This window comes from Lepidothrix coronata, unplaced genomic scaffold (assembly GCF_001604755.1).
Source record: "Lepidothrix coronata isolate B3197 unplaced genomic scaffold, Lepidothrix_coronata-1.0 Scaffold185, whole genome shotgun sequence".
Taxonomy (NCBI): Eukaryota; Metazoa; Chordata; class Aves; order Passeriformes; family Pipridae; genus Lepidothrix; species Lepidothrix coronata.
This window is the reverse complement of record NW_016690365.1, coordinates 132,938-156,587: the sequence shown is the minus strand read 5'-3', so window position 1 is coordinate 156,587 and position 23,650 is coordinate 132,938. Positions and strand designations below refer to the sequence as shown.

At 38.0% G+C, this 23,650-nt stretch overlaps 1 protein-coding gene across 21 annotated transcripts in view; it reads right to left on the bottom strand.

Annotated features, from left to right (window-relative positions):
• Positions 1-23,650, bottom strand: part of MPDZ (multiple PDZ domain crumbs cell polarity complex component) — a 107,927-nt gene that overhangs the window by 75,879 nt on the left and 8,398 nt on the right. For 20 of the 21 annotated variants that reach the window (XM_017830901.1, XM_017830903.1, XM_017830908.1 and 17 more), the window contains exons 3-11: positions 23,091-23,257; positions 15,040-15,261; positions 13,966-14,105; positions 11,806-12,019; positions 9,765-9,893; positions 8,329-8,532; positions 4,464-4,578; positions 2,011-2,099; positions 184-379 (exon numbers count right to left, since the gene is read on the bottom strand). In XM_017830901.1, the coding sequence (XP_017686390.1) occupies positions 184-379; positions 2,011-2,099; positions 4,464-4,578; positions 8,329-8,532; positions 9,765-9,893; positions 11,806-12,019; positions 13,966-14,105; positions 15,040-15,261; positions 23,091-23,257 (1,476 nt within the window). The remainder of the gene's footprint in view (positions 1-183; positions 380-2,010; positions 2,100-4,463; positions 4,579-8,328; positions 8,533-9,764; positions 9,894-11,805; positions 12,020-13,965; positions 14,106-15,039; positions 15,262-23,090; positions 23,258-23,650) is intronic. The other variant, XM_017830911.1, reaches the window with a different exon arrangement.

The following is a 23,650-nucleotide window of genomic DNA, read 5'->3' as shown; positions in this document are numbered from 1 at the left end:
TCATGTCTACAAGATTAATCAAACCATAGTAGACCACATTCTGCCCTCGTACAGCAGCTCTGCCCAGCAGCTCTGCCAACAGTAACAGCTACCCAGAATGAATCTGGCCTATTTTATTTCCAGTTTGCAATTGAGAAGAAAAATGTTTCAAGCCAACTTCAAAGCAAAGTCAGTTTTAATTACCTTTGGCTGTGCTACTATCCTTTGTTTGGAACTGTAAGTCCTTTTCAACAGAAGCACTGAAGTCCTCCTGGGGCGGAATATGATTTTCCTGCTTAAGACCTCTTCTGATCAAAGTGAGCCGAACCGTTTGTCCCGTGTGCCGCAAAACGTCAACTGCTTGCTGGTTAGAAAAACCCTGAAGATTTGTTCCATCCACCTGCAGAATTAAGCAGCTTTTCAGTCCACCCAGAAAAAAAAAGTCCAGGGCAAAATAATACGGTGAGCTCTCAGCATCAGTTAGCCTGAGCACAAAGCAAGTGTAGGGGCAAGAACAAAACCTATATGACTTAATGAAATTGGATGAGCTAAGCACTTCCACTGGAGTACCACACAGCTAGGCGACAACCAGCACTACAGCGCAGAGAGGGGAAGTGCTCCAGGTGCCCACAACGGTGCAGCCGGGCAGATCTGCTCTGCAAAGTGGGAGAAGACATAGCACGTGCTGTCCAGGGCACATTGTACAGCCTGTCTGCTTGACCACTTCAGCCATCTCTACCTCCAAGGAGAAAATACTGGGTGAATTAACCAACACAGCCATGGCTAGGAGTGCTGGGGACAGGAGGGTTAAGGAAAGATACACTGATCCATGGTGGTAAAAAGAACTAGAGAGTACAGTCATTCTGAGGCCAAGGAACCTCAGATACAGGGAATTCTACTACTGAACACCATGAAGTCCCATTTCCCAATCAAACACAGTCACAACCAACCAGATGTTATCACTGGTTCATCATTTTAATATTTTAAAGATAAGATTTTGGCCTCTTCTGTTTGAAACTATCTCATTATCTCATTAATTCAGTGTTTTTTTCTGGAACTCAAAACTTTGGCATTGTTCAATTTTATCCCATTATCACACCCAATTTTATTCTTCTCCCTGCAAACTCTGTAATATCCTTTCTCAATTTACCCTTCTGTGCCTTAAATTTCTGAAATACTTCTAATAATACTATGTTCCTGTAGCTTTTTCTGTCTATCTACACAACACATATATTTCATTATTTTAATTGCTCCTCCATGAAGAATGAATCCCTCTGGACTCTTAGTCATTTTGTTGTTCTTCTCTTAATTTCTTCCACCCCTGGTGCTCTTCTAAGTACAAAGTAACCAAAAATCACATGGGGTTATTCAATTTTTTCTCCATGCTTAAGCAAACCATATTTAAAAAATGTTTATTATTCTTTTGTCTGAGAACACTCGAATAATTTTCTTCTTCTGCATCTGCAGTAGAAGAAGCAAACAAACTGCAATAATCAAGTTCAGCCATTTGTATTCAGCATGTAAATCATTACCAAAAACATATACTTCCACAAACAAACATGCAGGCACATTTAGAGAGACATTAACTTGCTCTTAGTGCTGCCTAAGGAGAGATCTATGAGAGACACAAAAATGCACTCCCTCTGTTCATGACCTGATTTTCACTAAACAAATAACATTTTATGGATGAAAATATGTTCTTTTTTCTCTGAGCATCTAAAACTTTTATAACATACTTTTAAAAATCATTTTGAAAAGTTGCACAAATTTAATCAAACTTTAAAACTTTGCACTTACTAAGATCCTACTGATAAGATACACACATGAAATACAGATTTTTTTAATAAGTACAAGTTAGGAGTGGATAACATAATCAGAAAGAGAATGTGATCAAATATTCTATCAAAAAAGGCCTCATCCTTTCAACAGCATTTAAGTATTTTAAACAAGTACTATTTAAGCATTTCTTTACAATTTAAAGAAGCAGAATTTTGCAGACAAGTGATCTTGCTTCCTTTTGTGTTTACTTACAACTATAATTTGATCTCCCACATGGATTCTGCCATCATGTTCAACAGCACTGCCCTTTGTAATGCTTTTCACAAAGATACCAGAAGGTTCTGGGATGAAGAAACAGGAAAAATGAAATTAACTAATTTATTAAGAAACAATTTAAATAATGCAACAATCTCTAACTAATGGTACCAGTCAAAGAGAGAAAAAAAACAACCCACAATCTCAAAGTAAGATAAGAAAATAATCATGAAGAAAAGTAATGATTTAAGTGAAACATAAATATTACTAAAGGATGAACTTCATTAATGTCGGCTTGCATTGCACCAGCTTTCATTCAAAATCTTACAATGCCAAATTCACAATTCTTGCTGGAAAATAAAAAATATTCCAACTTACTTTAACCTAAATATTGAAACCAACATCAACAAGGAACGTATCTCTGACTTTTGTCAAATTTGGACAGAAAATTCAGCTTCAGTATACTAATCTGGTAAACTCTGAATTTTCTATGTACTTAATAATTGTTTAAGAAAATGCATGTTTGAATAACCAAATCCAGAAAATTATAAGCAAACAGGACCACAACTTACATTTGAACCAGCTTTTAAGTACAGATGCCAATATTAGATAAAACAAAATTTTTAAAAAAAAAACCCAAAAAATCCCAAACCAAACGAAAAAAAACAACAAAAAAAAGCCACAAACAAACAAAAAAACCCTAAGACAGAACTATTTTAGACAGTCATTAATTTTGAATCAGAAGAGAAAGGAATATATAGAGAACATCTACAGAAGCAACGTTTTACTAAAAGAAATTCATTTCAGGAGAAACACACTTGCCTGTGAACAACTTCAACAGCTCAATAAAGTGAAAATCTCTGGAGTTTCTACATGCACATTTTGCACATCATACATGAAATTGAGAAAAATAACAGCATAAACAGGCATGAAATCAGGCCTGTAACACTGATATCAGAAATCTCAAAAGAATCTACTTTCTCTCAACAAATGTTCCCACTGTTAAATGAATATGTTTGATATGAAGATAATTCACTACAAAATGCATTCTAAAAGTTGTCAGATCCTTTACAGACCTGAAGTTAACTTTTTACTGGCCTTATTATGACAAAAGTTAGCAGGAAGGAGGGCTAATGATCCAATTCAGCTTAGGAAAAATAAGATTACAAATATATTAAAGTCACATCATTGTCAAGTCCCCTTTTTTTTTTTTAAGCTGTTGTTTCCACAACAACTGGTCTTACTGAATTCAAGGCATTCTTATATCCTGTAACAGGTGAATGATAACACAAAAAGTTGTTATTTGTCATTCATGAAAGATTCAGCCATGGATCTTTTTGCCCAGTAGTTTTATTGCTACTTCTCTGACAGCAAAGTTATCCTGTAACTAAGTGTTAAGTCACAAAACTGAGTTACCTAATCAGTTCCTAGGTTAAGAATATTCTACATAGTTACACACAGCACAGTCATTTCAAATCAAAGACTGGTGATACCCAAACACTAAATCAGTTAAAATATGCTCTCAGATCTATCACATGTTCTGCATTTTAATTTGTCTCTTAAAGATTCAACTGGAAGCTGCTAAACAGTGGACTTGCACAAACTGTGACCATCCTGTCCTATCAACAAGACTGTTAAAATTTAGTCCAGATTTTCCTAGTCGACAAACTAAGCTATATACTGCCAATAATGCACAGTGCACCTATCCATACATTTTTCTAACAATATATATGTGGGTGCAAGTCAAAGCAATAGCTCTTCGAGAAGTTTTACAACACATTCAACAAATATCCCTTCCTAGCAATACTGGATTTGCCAAATCCCCCCCAGGGAGGCCTAACAGAGCTCAGAATAATTTTTCAGAAGAATGCAGTAGAAACTGCAAAGTAAAAATACACAGAACCGTACATGAATATTATTGCATTTGTTTATTTAAATAAACTTATTTATTGTCTGCCACGGTCCACGGGCCAACAAACATTTATTGTATCTATATCTATTGTATTCTTGATCTGCCACCAGCACTATTCACATTGTTAACAACTTAATAACAATACCTTCTCAAACTACTCAAATGGCTAATGTATTACCTTGTAAGAGCCTTTTAAAAACGAAAATGTAATTTTAAAATCCCGGCTATTTCTAACAAAGAGGGTTCAACCTATTTTAGAACTGTTTTTCAAAAACATATAAACATAAGCTTTAGCCAAAAGTGAAGATAAAAATTGATTTAAAAATAGAGGTGGGATTCTATAATAACACCAACTGCTTTTATTCTGAATGTCCTTCTCACTAAAGAAAAATAATTCTTTTTCCCTTACAAACTTTAAATAGATTTTCATACTGTCAAGGGTTCTTTTAAGAGATGCTATACCAAAATTAAGTCTTGGATGCGTATATACCATAGTATGCAATAGATTGTATAGTAAATTGCAGAAATCTACCATTACCTGATGTTTTGTCTCCAATGTAACCAGCAATAGTTATTCCTAAACCTTGGTTGTTTTTAGTAAGTTCAACATTAAATTTCTCCCCATCTTCACAGCCATCAATAGAAGCATCTGCCTAATAAGAAAACAGTGATTAGATTTTTTTTTCTTTAAAGATCCTTCACATTCTTTAACGTCATTAACATGCAAAATTAGATGCAATCATAAAAAAGAAAGTGCAAACTTTCCTTACACTCTTTGCTGTTCACCAGAGAAATAAGAAATAGGTTAACACTCCTCATGCTGAAGCAATACAGGGCAGGTCATGTACTCTCCACCCCACTGCTCCAGCATATTACCTCTAACCTATAAAATCATTATTTGATGACTAAAATGATCAGTGAGATTTGTACAAATTGAATAATGAATTGCTTGTACAATAGTTTAGACATATATGTATATGAATACGTAGCTTGCTGCCCTTCTGGTGCCTCCTCTGAACCAGCTTTAGATGGCTGGGTTATTAAAAAGAAGAAAAAAAGTCATAATTCTATTTTGTATGCTATTTGTTTAAATTTCTCTGCAATAACTACAGCTATGTTTTTTAAACTTGTCAAAAATTTGGGAGTAAATAATTAATTTATTTACTGTTAATGGAAGTAAAATAAATATTAAAATCCCATTTTTACAACAGTGGTTTTGTAGTAAAAGAAAAAACTACTTATAAAAATTAATTTCAACTTTAAAAAAGTTTTGAATTTAAATTTTTCATCTTTCTAGCCATTTCAATATCTGATATGTGATTACATATAAAAGGCTTTAATTTCATTGTATTTATATGGGCATCAATATTTATGCATACATTTAAAACAGGATTTCATAAAGTAAAAATTCATCAAGATCCTGCTATACTCTTCTTTTATTCTGTGCTTTCTGCATGCCATGTAGCAGCTAATATTTTTTAAAGTGCAAATATGGCAACCAGGCAGATACTAACCAAACCTAGTTTGACTAGATAAGTATGCATGTGCCTAAAGAAAGAAGATTTCAGGAGAGCTATGACGCTACTTGCCAAGAGAATCTGATTCCAGTTCTTTATCTGAACAACTCCAACCAAAACCAAAATTAAACACAAGACAAAGAAATTGCTACTGCATTAACCATCTCTCTACTTGATAATACAGGATTGCTTTGGCCAGAGGTAATACCACTAAAAAACTGATCTACTTTCTATAACCTCATGAATTTTTACAGGATAGACATCTACAGGCGAACATGACAAGAAGTGGCCATTTTGAAAAGCCATTCTGCTCTCAGTAATAGCTGTAAGCTCATCTTGAAGTCTTCACCCACACTGTATTTGATTACAAGAAACTAACAAACCAAACTGTTTACATCATCATCTTCACTTCAGACCCAAATCAGTAAGTCTTGCACAACTGTTAACAAGGTGCTCCTTCCAAGGACAAGACTTGCAGAAGTTTAAAAACAGCCTACCTTCTGCCAGAAGAGAGGTACCAGGAAGAAGGTATTGCAAAGTAAGGAAAAGGAGAAGAAGGTTTCAAAAAAATTTAAATTTTGCCCCTTGGCTGCTTTGAGTTACTTCCTCAGTACTAGAAATCTTATACCTCCTGCAGCTGCAGATACTTCCTTCAACATTGCATCATATACTGGTGGTGAATGGTGTTGTATCCAGTTGTTGGCCAGTCACTAGCGGCATGCCTCAGGAATCAGTGTTGGGCCCAGTCCTGTTTAATATCTTTACTGATGATCTGGATGAGGTGATTGAGTCTACCATTAGCAAATTTGAAGATGGTAACATGTTCAGAGGGAGTGTCAATATGCTGGAGGGTAGGAGGGCTCTGTAGAGGGACCTGGACAGGCTGGATCAATGGGTCAAATCCAGTGGTACGAGATTTAACAAGGCCAAGCGCCAGGTCACATGCCTTTTGGCCATAACAACTCCCTGCAGCACTACAGGTGGGGAGAGAGTGGCTGGACAGTGGCCAGACAGAAAGGGACCTGGGGATAATGATTGAGAGGAAGATGAACATGAGCCAGTAGTGAGCCCAGGTGGCCAAGAAGGCAAATGGCATTCTGGCCTGTATCAGGAACTGTGTGGTCAGCAGGATCAGGGAAGTGATTATTTCCCTGCATGCGGCACTGGTGAGGCCCTCGCTTGAATCTCGAGTCCATTTCTGGGCCCCTCAGTTCAGGACAGATATTGAGGTGCTGGAGCAGGTCCAGAGAAGAGCAACGAGGCTGGTGAAGGTACTGGAGCACAAGTCCTATGAGGAGAGGCTGAGGGAGCTGGAGTTGTTTAGCCTGGAGAAGAGGAGGCTCAGGGGAGACCTCATCACTCTCTACAACTGCCTGAAAGGAGGTTGTAGCCAGGTGGAGGACAGTCTTCTCTGCCAGGCAACCAGCAGTAGGACAAGGGGGCACGGTCTTAAGCTGTGTCAGGGGAGGTTTAGGTTGGACATTAGGAAGAGGTTCTTCACAGAAAGAGTCATTGGGCATTCAAATGGGCTGCCCAGGGAGGTGCTGGAGGCACCGTCCCTGGAGGTGTTTAAGGAAAGCCTGGATGTGGCACTTAGTGCCATGGTCTAGTTGCCAGGGTTGTGTTTGGTCATAGGTTGGACTCGATCTCAGAGGTCTTTTCAAACCTAGTTGAGTTTGTGATAACCTCAAAAAGGCAAACGCTGAAGAAATATACACAGATTAACTGTGTATGTCAAATTCAGCTTTTGTTTTGAGACCGATGTTTTTCAGACAAGTAATACTAGGGCTAAACATGGATCCTCTATCTAAAATGCAGGGAGGTTTTATGTCTCTCAGTGCTGTAAAGACACAAAAGTACCAGTTTGTCTCTCCTGCTAGATGCTCAGAAGCCTCCATGTTAAGATTAACTTTCTTTGCGTTATAGCCACAAAAGAAGGGATGTTTCTTTTTCACAGGTACCACTACTATGGACAGGGGCAAAATGATGGTAATCATGCATAAATTTTTATGGCTTTTTTTTCTTCTGAAGTGACCTGTTTGAAACGTAAATTGTAACTGGGGAGAAAGTAAACCAAAAAATCTTTCAAGGCCTAAATTCTATCTACCTGGAGGCTCAAAAACAATGAACTTTTTCTTCTCTCATTAATTTACTCCACATATTCACATTTATATGTATCTGATCATAACCACATGTGACAAAACAGTACTGTTCCTGGCTCTACTGAAACCAGACTTTGCTACAAACATGCAAATGACGTATTATGCAGAGGTTTTGAGCTGACAGGTCATGATAATATATACACCTTTTTTTAAGAGGTTGACAGTTGTAGAGGAGTAGCAGCGCATAGTACAATCATCAGCAGGGGAATAAGGATAGCAGTGGTCAACTTTTTTCAGAAAACATCTAGCAAATGAGCAATGCCAAGTGATGTAGGAAAGAAGCAGGAGTGTGCTGGTTGGCACAGGGAGGAAATGTCTGATGAAGAGCTGAAATTATATGTAAAGAATAAATATTTCTGGAGAGGAAAAAGACAAGTGGACAGAGAAATGCTACACAGTCAATTAGCTCTGTCTGAAGAAAAGACTTCATGGCTTCAGTTGTTTCTAATGTAATAACGTACCCTTGCAAAAACCCAGAACAAATTGTTTCAAATTATACTTATGGAAGTCCTAAACCTTAATCCCAAAAGTCTTTAAGAATACTTGAATTGTGGATTCATTATATTTAAATTCTCCCAGACTGTCACATGAGAACATCACTATTGGGAAAGAAAATCCTGGCTTTTGAGAACATAAGGACAAAAGACATTCAAATAGCAAGTAAAAAGAAAGGAAGTCTATAGTAGATATTTGCAATGAGTTGAGTATATTCACTGTTGCTTACCTGTTTATCTGGTGTGGAGGTGGGTACTGGTGTACCTGGAGGAACTGCTGGAAGAGGTGGCTCATCAATAGGACCCCTTGCAATTACGAGTTTCACTCTATTTCCACACTGCCTTAGAACTTGTGCCACCTGCTCACTGCTCATTCCAGCTAGGTCTGTATCTCCAATTTTCAAGATGTGATCTCCACTACACAATCTCCCATGCTGGAGGAAAAATAATGATGAAAAAAATCTTTTTTAACATCCTGCTACTTCTTCCACGTACCGTATAGTTAGAAAAAGACTACATAGCTATAGTAACTTTTAGGACATATGAACCAGGTGACTTTTTTTGGGTGTCAAATCAATATCCTGAAAACACGGAGAAGAAAAGAAGGTTGCCTAACAGCACACTAATTTTATTTGGAATTTCCAAAGAAATACCCAGGAGATCATTTTTCAAACAGTCACCCAAGCACACAAAAATAAACGTGTTTAGTTATGATTACTACCTTCTGATATTTAACAACTACATGTAGACTTCAGAACTCCAGGTTTCATTTCCAAGTACACTTTTAAAGACAGCATAAAACCATTTATTCTGCTTTGCACTTCTATTTAAAAACTAGTTCTCAGGATCAACCATAACTTCAAAATAAAATTAATTTCTCTCTTACTGTGATTCAGTTATTTATATTGCTTTACACTGGTTTACTCTCCTACTGATTTACCTTTAATTAACAAAAATGCTTTACATGAATGTAGGCCGTATGATGCGTATTAAAGAGACAGATCTGTAAAAGGAACCTATCTACCTGCTCAGGGAAAGAGTGCAGCAGTAAATATTCTCCATGAATCTCCAGGTTATCAGGCTGCTACTGCTGTTGTTGGAAGACTAACCAGTCTCCATGCCTATTAAATCCTTGAAGATCATTAATGCAGCCCTGGGTACCTGTCCAACGAACAAGCTTGAAATCAGCTGTGATAACCAAATTCAATTCACATGAGCCCTTCAGGCAAGAGCAGAGCCTGCATTCTGAAGCAGACACATGAAATCACCTCTGCTCCAAGCCTCAGTAAGCCCAGCAGAGAGAAGCAGATTGTCTTAGCTGTTAGGGCAGAGCAAGTCAATCTTTGGAGTTCTCCCTACCCTTGACTACAACCAGTGCACTCATAAAAGAATTAAGAGTGTAAATGAATATCGACCAAACGTATTATGTAACAGGTTTGAAAATGTGATTTAGAGCCTAGTCTAGCTTTTACAAATGTGCAAATCCCAGCACTAAACACACCTTTATATAAATATAAATTTATATAACTTTTATATAAATTTCACGACTTGTTCTTTTTTTTTTGCATTTATGTAGATAAAAGCTACCAGTATTTAGCATGATCATAAAAGTAAAGAGTAACTGCACACCTTACTGAATGGTAACAGAAAGGTAGATTGAATGTACCTGATCAGCAACCCCTCCTGGGAGGATGGTTTTAACAATCACTCCAGTTGACTTTCCTCCCACTATCCCAAATCCCAGACCTGAGCCATCATTCACCAACTCTATGGTCTCCACATGCTGCCAGTGAACCTAAAAAAAACAAATATAAGCTTGCAAATGATTAAAAACATAGACTCATAGAACATATGATTTTTATAGGTATGAAAAGACCCTTAAGATTATCAAGTCAAAATCTTAACATAGGTATTAGAATTTGCAAACTATTTTCTCTTTTTTCTTGAGCATGTTTTTGATAATGGAAGGTTGGAGGAAGGTGGACATAAGAGACCTTTCTAACAATTACTATTTGGTGTAAGATTTCATAATTTTTAAGCAATAAATTGCTAGTTCCATAACAGGCAAGCTTCTCTGGTACAAAAGAGAGCTAGGTAGTGGGTCAGACCTTTCAAGAACTTGTTGAATTAATTTAAGCAGCAACCTAGGGCCACCCACCTTCCCGCCCCTTTGCAGTCAGTAAATACTGCTGCTACAAAATCTCGTAGGACTAGAAATATTCAGCTAACCGCATGTTCACATTGGCCACTATAACAAAGCACAGGTGAAAGCAAAATCCCAATTTAAGGATTTTTAAGGCTGAAAGTAGCACCAAGCATTGCAAAGTAGGCATGAACAGAATGCTCATGTAATGAGCAAAGATTTTTGCATTGTGTGATGTCAACAGCAGCAGAACGAAGCGGCTCTGATGGCAGACTTGATGTTCTGACAGGAGCAAAACTGCTCTGAAAGACAGACAAATGCTAGTTTGCTCATATGGGGCACTACTTGAAGGGACAACTGGAAGCTCATGGTGTGCTTTCTCCTGAAGAATACGCCACACCATACACTCATCAGAAACTTGAAACTGCAGCTGGTCCTACATTAGGTAGGATCTTGAAGGAAGCATTTATTTTGGCATAATCCAGGTATTGCAAATTCAAAGCCCTGTGGTACCTGTTTGGAAATCCACAGTCTTAACATAAACCAATGATGATCACCCAAAGCCTGAAGGAAAAAGGACAGCTCCCAATACACTGCATTTGAAAGCAAAGAGAAAACAAGCACTGGGAAAAGAACGCTAAAAAACCAAAAGCTGTGGCATGTTTAAAAGGAACATTTTTTCAAGCAAGGGAAGTTGTCTGGAGAATACAGAGGCAATCACATAGAGAAAAAAGTGTGTCACAGTAATATTGGAAGAGAGCAGGCCTCTCCTATGTGCTGGCAGGAAAGCTTAGGTCAGTCAGCCGCATTCCTGCACACAGATGAAAAGAATAATTCTGACATTCTTTCACTAAAAATTTTATGCTAATGATTAAAAAAACCACTAAAACAGCTGCTTTTTCCAAACCAATTGCTCTCTATACTGCTGGTTATCGACTCCCTTAAAGAAGGGCCACAGATGACTGAACAGCAAAACCTACAGAAACTAAAGACAGGTTGTTTCATCCCAGGACAACAAGGCATTACATCAGTAAGATACCAGCATTCAAAAGAAAGGAATTGTAGCAGAGCTGTTTTCTGGGGGGTACTAAAATGCATCCATGCATTTTAATGTTACTTGTTACTCTACTTGGATCCCCCATGCTAACAGAACAGAGAAACAAACACACAAGTACCCATTCAGTTGGTGGTGTGGATCAGATTGCAATGCCTCAAAAAATTCTGTTTGCCCAAGCAGAAGGCAAAGAAAAAAAAAAAGATCTTATTTACTGCAATCTCAAAATAAAGCTTCATCAAGGTAAATACGCTATATTTGCACTGGTAGATACAAATAATTTGGCAGATGAGAGGAAGGAATACATCCAAGATGAGGATTTTCCCCCAGCAAACCTGAATATTTTCTACTCTTTGCATGGGCAAAGGTACAGCAAAGATAAACAGAAGAAAAGCCTCGAGAAATTTGAAGGCGTGTATATACAAGTTACAAAAAATGCCTCAAAATCCTATATGCAGTAAGTACATACATGACCAGAACTGAATACACAGATGTTTGAAGTATACTCACCGGGTTGGAATGGGCTGAAACTGTACTAGCAGCAGATGGAGACCGGGAAACTACAGGACTGATGAGCTGAGGAAAAGTGCCCCTGGCCACAACTAGCTGGACATTATCTTTTGCTTTCTGCAGGATGCTGATAGCCTGTTGATGCGTAATTGTCTGATCAAGGGCTTGTCCATTAATAGCAAGGATTTGATCTGCTTCCTTCAGCTTTCCATCTCTGTCACATAGATGTAAACAGGGAAGGGGGATGACAAAATAAACAAATCAGAAAAACCAAGGAAGCATTGCCACAGAAATTGCAATATTTTGACAATTTTCCAGTATTTTTAATAACCCAGTCTCTATTCCCCCCACTTTTTAATCCCTCCCTGCAGTTTTGCTGAAAGGATCTGATGCGGCACCCTGGTGATTGCTTCCTTTGAAGCTAATCCCACTGCCACTGTCCCCTGGCTACTACCCCCTAGCCAGCTTTCTTCTCCCTGTACCCCCATGCGAGACTAAGCATATTAATCTCAGTCACTCCCAAACACAGCCTAGGAGCTTGTGTTTATTCTTGACTTTGAGCCTCTTGCTTTACACATCAAGTGCTCCACTTTGTTCAGTGCCCCCATCCTGAATATTCATCAAACTGTGGAGTGGAACGCACTTTCATCAAGATGTTATAGAAACAAATTTTGTTTTGCTGAAAAACAAGGAAAAAAAAGGAAAAGAAAAAATCAAAAAAAGAAGGCTAGGCAAATAAAAAAAGAGAATGAAAATGATAAAACAGATCCCTTTTATGCAAAGGGAAAAAATTAAAAAAAAACCTCTTTGCTTTCTGACAAAGGAAGCACTACTGTAAAATTACACACTGAGCCCTTCCCCAGACCTAATCCAAAGGAAGTGCATGAAGCCTACAAAGTTGAATTACCTGCTACTTCCTTCACCAATTCTTTGCATCCTAAAGTGCCAACACTTCGAAAACAAAGGGCAGCAATGAAAACAAGGATCCCTACTACACCAGCTTTTGTGAGTACCTACACTGTAGAAGCTCAGTTACAGCATTCAGGAAAAAGAATTTCACTTGTGAATTAGAACTGTTTTCCAGAGTGCTCCTGAAGACTTATTATTGCCAGGGCCTTTCTCATTTATGACCCCTGTAACAGTTGTTGAATGTTTCTCTTCTGGACAATGAATCAGGCAGGGCCTGATTCAGTAAAGACAGGTCTCATCTCCATGCAATAAAAGAAGTAAAAGCAAATACCACTTGAATGGGAAGAAAGAAAAAAGGGGGAAATTTAGGCAAATTAGAAAATATTGTGAATAAGTAGAGCATGATGCTTTCTGTAACTGAATTAACTCTGCAGACCATGCTCTGGCCTCTGTTAAAAATACTGTGTTCAGATCACAAATAATCCAAAAACTTCTCCCTACAGTACAGCAAAAAATAGAATCAACATGACTCACACCTCCCCACACAACATACAGAGTTCACTGCAAAGCAGCTCTGGCCAGGTTCCTTGATCACTGATACACCTCACCAGCCTGCAATAAACCTTGCACTGCTGCCGTTTACCACTAGGTTTGTTTGCTCCCTTGAGCTGTTCTTACAGCAGAAATCCATTTCTCTCAACACTCCTTGTGAAATTTGAGTTTAAGCCTAAAGTATATTTTCAGCAAGCTATGATTATTGCTGAGCTTCTGTAACATCAACTTAATATCTCTTTGAATATCTCTGAGTTTAGGTCAAGCCTTGCTTGACTTTAAAGCTTGGTTTCTCACCTGCTCAGTGGGCCATACCTTACAAATAACACTGCTAGTTACAGCTGACTATTTTGCATAAAATTGTTTTTCGGTGCATTCAAGGATGGCAAAATATGGATTTCAGTGTTAAAAGACACAACGAAGAATGGCAGCCTCCCCTTTTTCCCTATTTAAAAGGAGATATTATAAACAAACCACAGAGAAGGACATAAGTAGTTTTAATAAATTCAGAACACATCATATGTTGTCCTGTTCCAACATCACAAAAACTGCAGTGTTAAGTAATTTTACATCTGCAATGATGCTTAGGATATAAGAGAAACATGGCTCTTGTATCACAAAAATAACAGCACTAACACAACTAAATTGCACTGTCATATTAACATTTGGCATAGTAAAATATCCCAATAGTTTTCTTACCTATGTGCCACACTTCCCTCCTGGATTTCTTGCACAAATATTCCTAGTTCTCCCCTGTTTTCACTCTTGAGTCCCACAACGCTGAAGCCCAGACCACCACTTAGAGGTTTAATAAGTTCAATTGTCTCAACAAGACGACCCTATTCAGCAGAAGTTAAAAAAAAGGGTACAAATGTTAAAAGGTTAAAAATGTTGAAAAGTAGTAATAATGAATGTTATAAATAACTTGGAAATTAGTTGCTAATTTCCCAGTTACAGTTAGGTAAGACTATACAAGCTAATAACTGAAACATAGTTGTTCATTTCCGATTTTTTCCTATCATACAGAAAAGATTTGAGAAATAAAAGACTACCACAGCCCCAAAGAGGAAATCAGGGAAGAACAGCTAAATATACAGACTTTAAGCTTAGTAGTGACTAAAGTAGGATATGCATCTATAAAATTTTAGAGGGTACAGGTCAACTTTCAAGCAAAACTAGAAAAAGAGGAAGAATTTCAGAAAGATGAAAAAAGTAGGACTACGCAAAAGGCTCTCCATAAAAGCATTAGACTTCTCCTATCAGACTTTTTTACAGATTAATTACAACAATCCTAGAATATATGCCTGGGCATTCCCAGCTCCAGCCACTGTAGGGACTTGTATATCATTTCTGGCTGCTACAGGAAAGTAGTAAGATTACACAGCAAGGCCAAAAAGGAATTTTCCATTTAATTTCCAAGAAAGTCTAGTTGTCATTAGTTATGCATACAAGAGGATGCTCTGACAAAGTATCTCCCCCATGCACAGAGAGGCAGTTCTACAATGTGCATAAAAAGATAATGGGATGCTGATCTGTGAGACACACACAGGCCAGCTAAGGACAGTAACTCAGCAGCGACAATGTCAAGACCACTTTTTCACCTGCTTTCTCATTTACTAATTGTTCCTTAAATTAAAAGGTTACTTTTATTTTATATAGGAAGTGAGCTCTGGTCTGCGTAATAACACAATTACTTTTAAGTAAGCATACATGTATTTTAATCATCAGATAACCAGTAATCCACATTCTGTGGTTACTGTAAGACAAGTTTACCTGGGACATGTTTCTGATCAGCTGCTCGAAGTCATCACTAGAGGACTTTCCATTAATCTGAGGAGTAATGGATCTCATTGATGCTTCTAGCACATTAGCTGGGCTGCCATTCTGCTGAGCCAACAAATATGACTCATTAAGTGGCAAGGACCCCATGTTCACACCATGATGGAGAAGCTGAGGGAATTCATCAGTGGAATGTATGGAGGGTGCAATATTTACCTGTAAAAGATTGATGGCAACACAGATTTATAGACACAGCAAAAACCTCCCGCCTACATAAGAGCATCATAGTAAGTCAACTGATTATTACCTTGGATATTTATAATCAATGTAAAGTTGTGAACTACCAGCATAAAACACAGAAATTGACAAGAACAATTTAAAATTGCCTAAAATTAATTTGTTCCTATCAGTCTAGCATCTTGAAGTATTCCATCACAGTGGTAGATGTAAACAAGTATTACCAAACTTTTTCTACAGTAACAGTATTAAAAAAAACCAAAACAAAACCCAAACAAATGTATCACTTATTTTACAAGAAAAAAAAAAGTATGTGTATATCAATGAAAAAAAGAAAGAAACCTCACCAGCTACATAGAAGACAAATTTCACTGGTCATGGTTTCTGCATCACAATGCACTACCAATGTGATTATCTACATGAGCTAGAATTAAATACAAAATTACTGAACAAGTCTAAACTGTCGCGGTCCGAAGGGAGGAAGGGACGGGACACGAGGAAGGGTGCAAGCAGAATTCTTTATTCAGGCGTGCACACATTCTTTTTGTCAGCTCGGGAGCCGAAAGGCCCAGAACATAGGGTGGAGACAAGCAGGGGGACAAACCAGAATCAGACATGGGCAAAAAGGGGAGGAGTGGGGGAAGCAGGCAGCAGGGAAACTCATGGCAAGCCTGGGCATGTACAGTTGTGCACTGTGTGTTTGAATACAATGAAACCACATAATAACAGTAAAGTCCATATGAAGTCCTGCCAATTGCTGTATGCTTTTCTCCACGCCTGGAACTGTTCCCATCATGAATCTTGCTTCTCTACATAAAACCACCAGGCTGCTCTAAAAATCATAATTGTACCTTTACACAGACAGACTTGACAATACCATTCTCTTAGAACAGAAAAGAAAATGAGAAATTTCTCCATTTTGCCCAGCCATAGTAAACTACCTCTTTTCAAGCAGGTCTCTGCCAACAAATCTAATGAATGGCTGCTGGCGATACAAAGCTCACCTGAGAGATGAGCAGAAACCCTCATTTGGCTGTTGTCCCGCTTGCCTGTTGACTGTCAACGCGAACCATTTTACTCCACATAGAATTGCCACATACTTGCCTGGCACAGTAACCACAGTACTGCAGTTTCAAATACTTTTCATAGTTTTACAGTGCAAATTTGCTAGCATTCTGTACCACAATACAGAAGACTAGGGTTCCCCTTCCTTAAAGTCATATTTTTAAACTTCATGTATCAACAAAAATTTCAGAATTGTAAATATATTCTAAAATGTCTACTGCACCAGTCTCAACTGTTTAAGCATGTTACTTGTATTAGGTTTATCATACCATTCTCCCAACAGTCCAGTCATTAAAAGGTCAATATTGCTCTCCATCACACAATTCCATCTCATCTGGGTACTTTAGGAAAATGCAATAAAACAAATGTCATAAGTTGAACAACTTATGTGCCTGGGAAGACCTTCAAGTTAAAATAAAAATACCATAAGACAGCATTGGGAAAAAGCAGTTCTTAGTCTGCTCTGCTATAAAAAACTTTTAAGAGGAAAATCTGGATGTCTGGAATTCAGATATTTCCATAACATATTGATTATGTTCCGTCATCTGAGTATTTGTGAGGAATCAATTGGGTTATGTTACAAATAAATCATAATGCCTAAAAAATGTGCACATATGCACTTTTTTAACCACATACATTCATGTCAACAAGCACATAAGGCACAGGTAGACAAGCCTTGTTTCACAACATCCAGAGACATAATCAAATTCTACCCTTCTGTGAATACAAAATTTCTCCTTACATTATATGAACAGATTTGAAACTAGTGAAGCCTATGACATACTGCATTTCTCACCTGCATGAGGCCATATAATAGGTTAATTCAATTCCACCTTCCAAATGTCCTCCATTTCAATGTATATACCTGAACTTGGTCAAATATGTACTTTATTTCTTGTTCTCCTCCACCTTCAAATCTTCTTGTAGATCCTGCTGTTATATTTCTTCCCACAAACAAATTGTCATGAGTGAAATTATCAATCCTAAGAGTATTTAACATCTAACACCACTGCAATTAACCAGTCTTAAGTGTTTCTGTGTAACATTTTTACATTTCTACAATCCTACAATAGTGCTAAAAGCAAAATTTAAGTCTATGTACAGAAAGCTAGAACCCCTTCTGCTTTACAAAGAAAGAGCCATGCAGGCAAAAAAGGACAGAAACAGAATTTTAAGCTGCAGAAACTGACTGCAGCTGCAGATCCACTGCTCTAAGTTTATTCCATGTTACCAAATGGTATGAAGAATGCTAACATAGAGACAATACCACCAGTTTGTGAAATCTGGAAAAAAAGTCTATATCATTCCTGCCTCTAGAGTACTCCTTCACACAAAAATGTGCAGGGAGCAAGTTGCATTAGAAAAATCATGAAATGCACGAAAAGATATGTCAAGCCGCAGTAATTCAAAACTATGACAATTTTAGAATAGCATGAATGACACAAGGGGTGTTTACATCGTGATACAGGGTTTTTTTTCTAATATACAATCAGACTTCCTGTAAAAACAGCAAGGGAAAAAATGGAACTACACATCAAAAATAAAAGGTTATAGAGAACAACACGTTGCCCTTACAATGAACTGTATTTTATGCCTTATCTGAATCTAAGATACTTCTTGTACGACTCAATATCCCATACAGGACAACCTTCAGTATGCAGAGGGACCTCTGGGCCCACCCTGTATTATGATCTATATATGTTCTCCTAGTACTACTTAACAGTGGATTGATTGCTTTAGGCAGCTCATTTCACTGTTTGCAATGTTCTAACAGCAGATATGATGAGCACTTTAACTTCCACCTCAACATCTGCCCAGTATCACCATATTCATCTCTATTTAAGTTTGAAGGAGTTCTTCAATTAAGATATGACAATGTCCTTAGGGATTTATGGTTTTCTCTCTGGTAGAGAACTTGGACATTCCCATGCTAAAATAGAATCAGCTCCAGGCCAACTAATTTTTAAGTTTTACATTGTATTTTCATTGAACAAATCCTGTTCAAACTGGCAATATAGTGCCCACCTTCTCAGTTTGAAATTTCATCCCTTCTCCATACTTGTATGAGCTGGGACATCACTGTAAGCACACAGGAATCGACTGACCTCTCCCACTCCTTCCACCTTTCGAAGCAGAAGATGGTAGTTGTTCATGCTTTTCTAAGACATTGTGCATAATTAAGTAATAACTCCCTTATTCTGAAGACAATGGATGGTTTTTATTTTCTTGATGGTTAAGATCAACTGAGAAGAAGTGTTGCACACTATATATAACAGGAAAAGGAAAAAATAACCCTCCAATCCACACTAGCTTAACTAGAACTTTAAAAGCTTCCCCTCAAAACTTCAGTACAACAGCACAGTTACAACACAGTATTGAACACAACCATATCAGGAGCAACTGAGAGCAACACCTCATTTTCATCACACCTTTTTTTAAACATGGCTACATGTTCAATGAAGGATGTGCTTAGCACAAGAAGCCAATCCCACGTGAAGTGGCGTCTGACTTCTGAAAATCCAAGAAAAAATGTTAAACTGTTAACAGAGGGAAGTTGTGTGTGTGCATATGTGCAAAAAACTCACAAGTCACAATGCCTCCTCTTCTGAAACACACATGGTTACACTTTAAAAACCATAAAAAACATTTATAACGACAGTTATAATGGTACTTAAGGTATCCCCAGACAAATCATAAGCAGAAACGTGAGGACCACTCTCTTCCCTGACCCTCCTGAAATCCAGGCTTATAGCATGAAAAAGTTCAGAAGAACTGATGTATATTCTCGTTAATGACAGAAGTATATGTCATTCCAGGGGCAGCAAATCTTAAAATTGTGCTCTTGAGGTTGCATGAAATATTTTTCGTAACTTCTAAATTCACCATAATTCCATCAAGAAATAGCTTTACAGCACTGTGATTGCATAAGTACCCTATGACAGAATATTGCTATGTTTTATAAACTGGCTTATGCCAATTTTCCTTGATTGGCTTTCTCTGAACTGTACATAGAAACTCCAATGTGGACATAATTTGCATAAGACTAAAAGAAAAATTCATAAATACCACCGAGTATGATAAAATTTATGTTACAGTCGCACAGATAGATGCTAAATACAATCAAGTACTGCTTACATGCAGTTGCTCAAAATATTTTTTTAACAGTGTATCAACATTTAAAGCAATGTCCTCAACATTTCTAAGTCTCAGCTTGGACGAGAACAAATTTTCAGTGTTTCTGTGCTCCAGCCATTGAGCACCGGGGCCCTTGAACACTCCGAGAAGCACAGGGTAGAATTTCACCTGACTGCAAGAATCCCGAACAGCAAAAAGGTCAGCTGCAACAGCAGCCACACTGGAAGACAGGAAGCGAAGCGCAAGGCAAAGGCTGCTTGAGCCCAGCACTGCCAGGTGCCCCTGGCCCTACAGAGAAAGCCCCCAAGCTCCCAGAACAGGCAGTGGCACCAGCACCCCTCTGATGACCGCACCTTTAGGACTCCATCCTCAGGGTGCATGAAGCAGATCCTAAACTAGCATTTCTCATGAGCATTTCATTTCCAAACACTGAGCAAACAGGTTGTTAGTGAACAGGGAAGAATGTGAACCAAACATCTCCAGCTGTGCAAACACAGCAAGTGTTTACAGGCAATATGAGAAGACAAAATTTATCACTTCTTCCCTAAATCCTCTCTAGCACTGACACCCAGCTATCCCAGCCACTACTGTGAAGGAAAAACTACTGTCAAACTCAAGTAAAACAAAAAATCTGAGGAATGCAGCTCAGCCAAGGGAGGGCTATTTTGTTCTGGCAGAGCCCTGACTGGAATGGAAGGGGGGTGGGGGGACGGACGCGGGGGAAGAAGAGGAGGTGGATGAGGGGAAGACAAAAAGGAAAGGAAAAGAAGCAGGAGAGGAATGCTAGCATGGTCTGAGTATTTTCTTTAAAATATTTCATAAAGAAAATAAATATTATTGAAAAGTTTAAAACATCACAATCTCTGCCTTGTTTTTCTGTCACTTCCTTATCTTCAAACAACTAGACGGTTCTTTAACATGAAAAAACAAGCATTCACTGAAGAATAAAGGACAGAAAGAGATAGCAAAAAAACTATTTCCTTCAGTGCTCCCCAGCTCAAGTGACTAGTAAAGTCAAAACAGTAATTCTCAAAAAAAAAAAACCAACCCTTTGCTGTGCCTTGACTTTTCCACTTCAGTTCTTAACTTCACAATGACAGTTTTGCAGTGCAAACAAATCCTGCTTGTCAGTTTAAGAAAGGAAAAAAAACCAAACAACTTTAACAATAAGCAGCAAAGCATCAGATTTGCTGACTTTAGCATCATGATTCCCCAACATTCAGAAAAAGCAACATACACTCAGTCCACACACTGCACAAACAGAAGGCAGGGCTTTCACTATCATCCCTATGCCTTCCAGACACAGTGCTTCAAGCCAGGAATACATCCTACCCTCAAATTTATTGAGGCCACTACAGGCCCACAATGAAGTCTCACTGGGTGACCTGCTTCTGCTGGGATACTTGCAGGGAATTCGTATGACTTAGAAAGTAAATTGCTATTCTGGCTTCTCTGCTCCCACTCCCTCTTTCAATCTCTACTATCCTAAAAGATGGCCTTCTCCTGATAAATTTGCAATAGTCTCATAGCTCTTTAAAAACTGATTAAAAATACAGGAGCAGCTTAAATAGACTGTCACACTTCACTTTAGGAAACAAATCCCATTCAACTATCATTGCAGCTCATCATTAAACACAAAAAACAATTCGCCATTCTAATCTCAGCTGGGTAGAGACCGCAACATTGCGTCATTGCACAGTTCAGCACCATGTCATCCTGTCTCAAACACAGCTCTGACCACAACTGCTTGGGAAACAATTTGTCTCCTTCCTCAATCTGGCATGGCTTGGTCAAAAAGCCTGGTCACTATTCACATGCCTTGCAGTTTTCTTTAACTCGTAGTTTAAGAGTTTCAAGAGCACAGTACCCTGTCAGTTACAAAAAGGGTGTCCTCAAAAATTAGCCTTTAAAAATACCAAGAAGTACAATTTTTTTTAACACTGATGCCTATTTCATGCTTTTATCCTTTGTCCTGTTTCAGTATGTTTTGTAAATATTTAAATAACATCAAGAAAAAACAGACAATCTCATGTTATATTACAGGGAAGAAATGATTCTACAGAGAAAATACAGGATGAAGAGCTGATACAAATCATAGAATTCTGGAAATATACATTTACATGTGTAAGCGTTCATATAACCACGTATCAAAAAGTCACACCCAAGTAGCTTCCTTGTTACAGGATACATATCCTTGTAGCAGGATATGTGCCATGCAACATGCGCAGGCCACTAAAGTTACTGCACAAATAAACCTGAAGAGTCAGGACAGATGGTAAAATTATTACTTGCTTTTTACAAAATATATGTTTTAAATTACCCATACGTAGTATCAGCTGCTTCGTTTTCTAATTTAGGCAACTGTATTTAAAAAGATAACCATCCTTTAATTTCACAATGAATGTCCAGAAGTGAAAATTTAATTTGTCTTTTCACCAAACTCCCATTAACGTTTCAGGCACACTTTCATTTCTCACTCTGTGTTCCCAGGGTCTGCACCACATAATTCACACAATTTCTGAATGTCACCGTTAAATTCTCATTTTCAAACAGGAGAGCAAACAAACCTTCAGGACAGGGTTTTTTCCTAGATTTTTTTTTAATCACTCCAATATCATCAATTGTCTAAATATGACATAGGTAAAATCTGAAAAACATGGTGATGAATGCAGCACTGTGGACACCATTCTAATTTATTTCTTGCCTGTGCAAAACAGCATTAGGATGATCGACAAGAAACAATAAAGGGCCATATTGTGCTCTTCTGCCACACAGTTGAAGTAGTGTGAAGACTGTGAGGAATCCTCACCACCACAGTCTGGTCAGAGACCAGACGTGTTTCCACACTGATGATAAGGTTCATTTGCAGGGTCTGTATTCTCCCACTTCAGCATTTCTGCATACCAGACAGAGCTGCCCATCTTGTGGGAGTCAAGAGGAACAACTATTTGCAGATACACGGTTTAGTCCTAATTCAATTACTGGACTAATTTTTATATTTTACAAGTTCTTATTCTGCTGACAAAAAAATTACAGTAACAATAAATAAGTCAATATAGCCATTATAGCCAACCTTTTTCTTACTCTCATTGAAAACATGCAGAAAAGTAACACTTTTACTTAGTACCCTGAGCAAGCAAAAAGGAGGCTTCTCTTTGATCTTTTATTCCTATATCAAGAAAAAATAACATCCCCATGTCCTTCTGAAATCAACATTCCACAGCCTCCCTTTTACACTCTCATTTTAGCAGGGTAAGACACAAGAGGGCAATAAGAGGCTCCTAGGATAAAAGTCCTAAGACCTCATAGAAAGAATTCTCCTTTTGAATGGCAGAAACAAAATGCATTGTGTCAACCCTGCACCCAAAATCACCATTTCCGTACCCTGCACATTGTAAGTAACGAGCATATACATAAAAATCACATATACAAACTATGGGTCTCAACAAAGCCCAGAAAAGTCAATGGGGTATGTCCCCATCAGTTCCCTGAACCTTTGCATCAGATTTTTAGTTTAAGCTATTTTATTTCACTGTTCAACCAGTAGACACATTTTTGCACCACCTTAGCAATTTTTCCCTTGCACCTGCCAAGGCTGCTTTTCCTACCTGATCTCTCAGTTGTTGAACAGAAGTCTGAAGGTTCAGAATTTGATTAAAGAGAGGACTCTGTAGCACTGATTTTAATAAGTTGAGTTTCTCCTCGTTTGCAATGTCACCTCGATTCCGAAGTTTTGCCTGTAAGCGATCCATGGCCTGGAGGGCCCGATGGGTATCTGTAGCGATAATTATTTCTAGTCAGTAGCAGTCTAGAAACAGCCATATACAAGCAGGTAACAGGCTTAAATATAACTCTCTTTACTGTTCAAACTACAGAGGACTTGAATGGCTCAGTTCTCAACAAAAATCCCAGTCCAAACATGTCTAATGAAGCAGGAAGTCGGAGGCAGAGCACAAAACAGAAGCCGATAAAAATCACATTTTTGTCCACCAAGAACTGGCTTACGAAAGTGAAAGAGCCTTCATTAAAATTCAGTTACAGGAACTCTGGCTACAAACCATTGCAAAAAAATAGTGACATAAAGAGTCATAATAGAAAACATTTGTCTTTTTCATGTCTTTCACGCAAAGATTAAAACAACTAAATGAAGACAACAGGCTAAAAATTA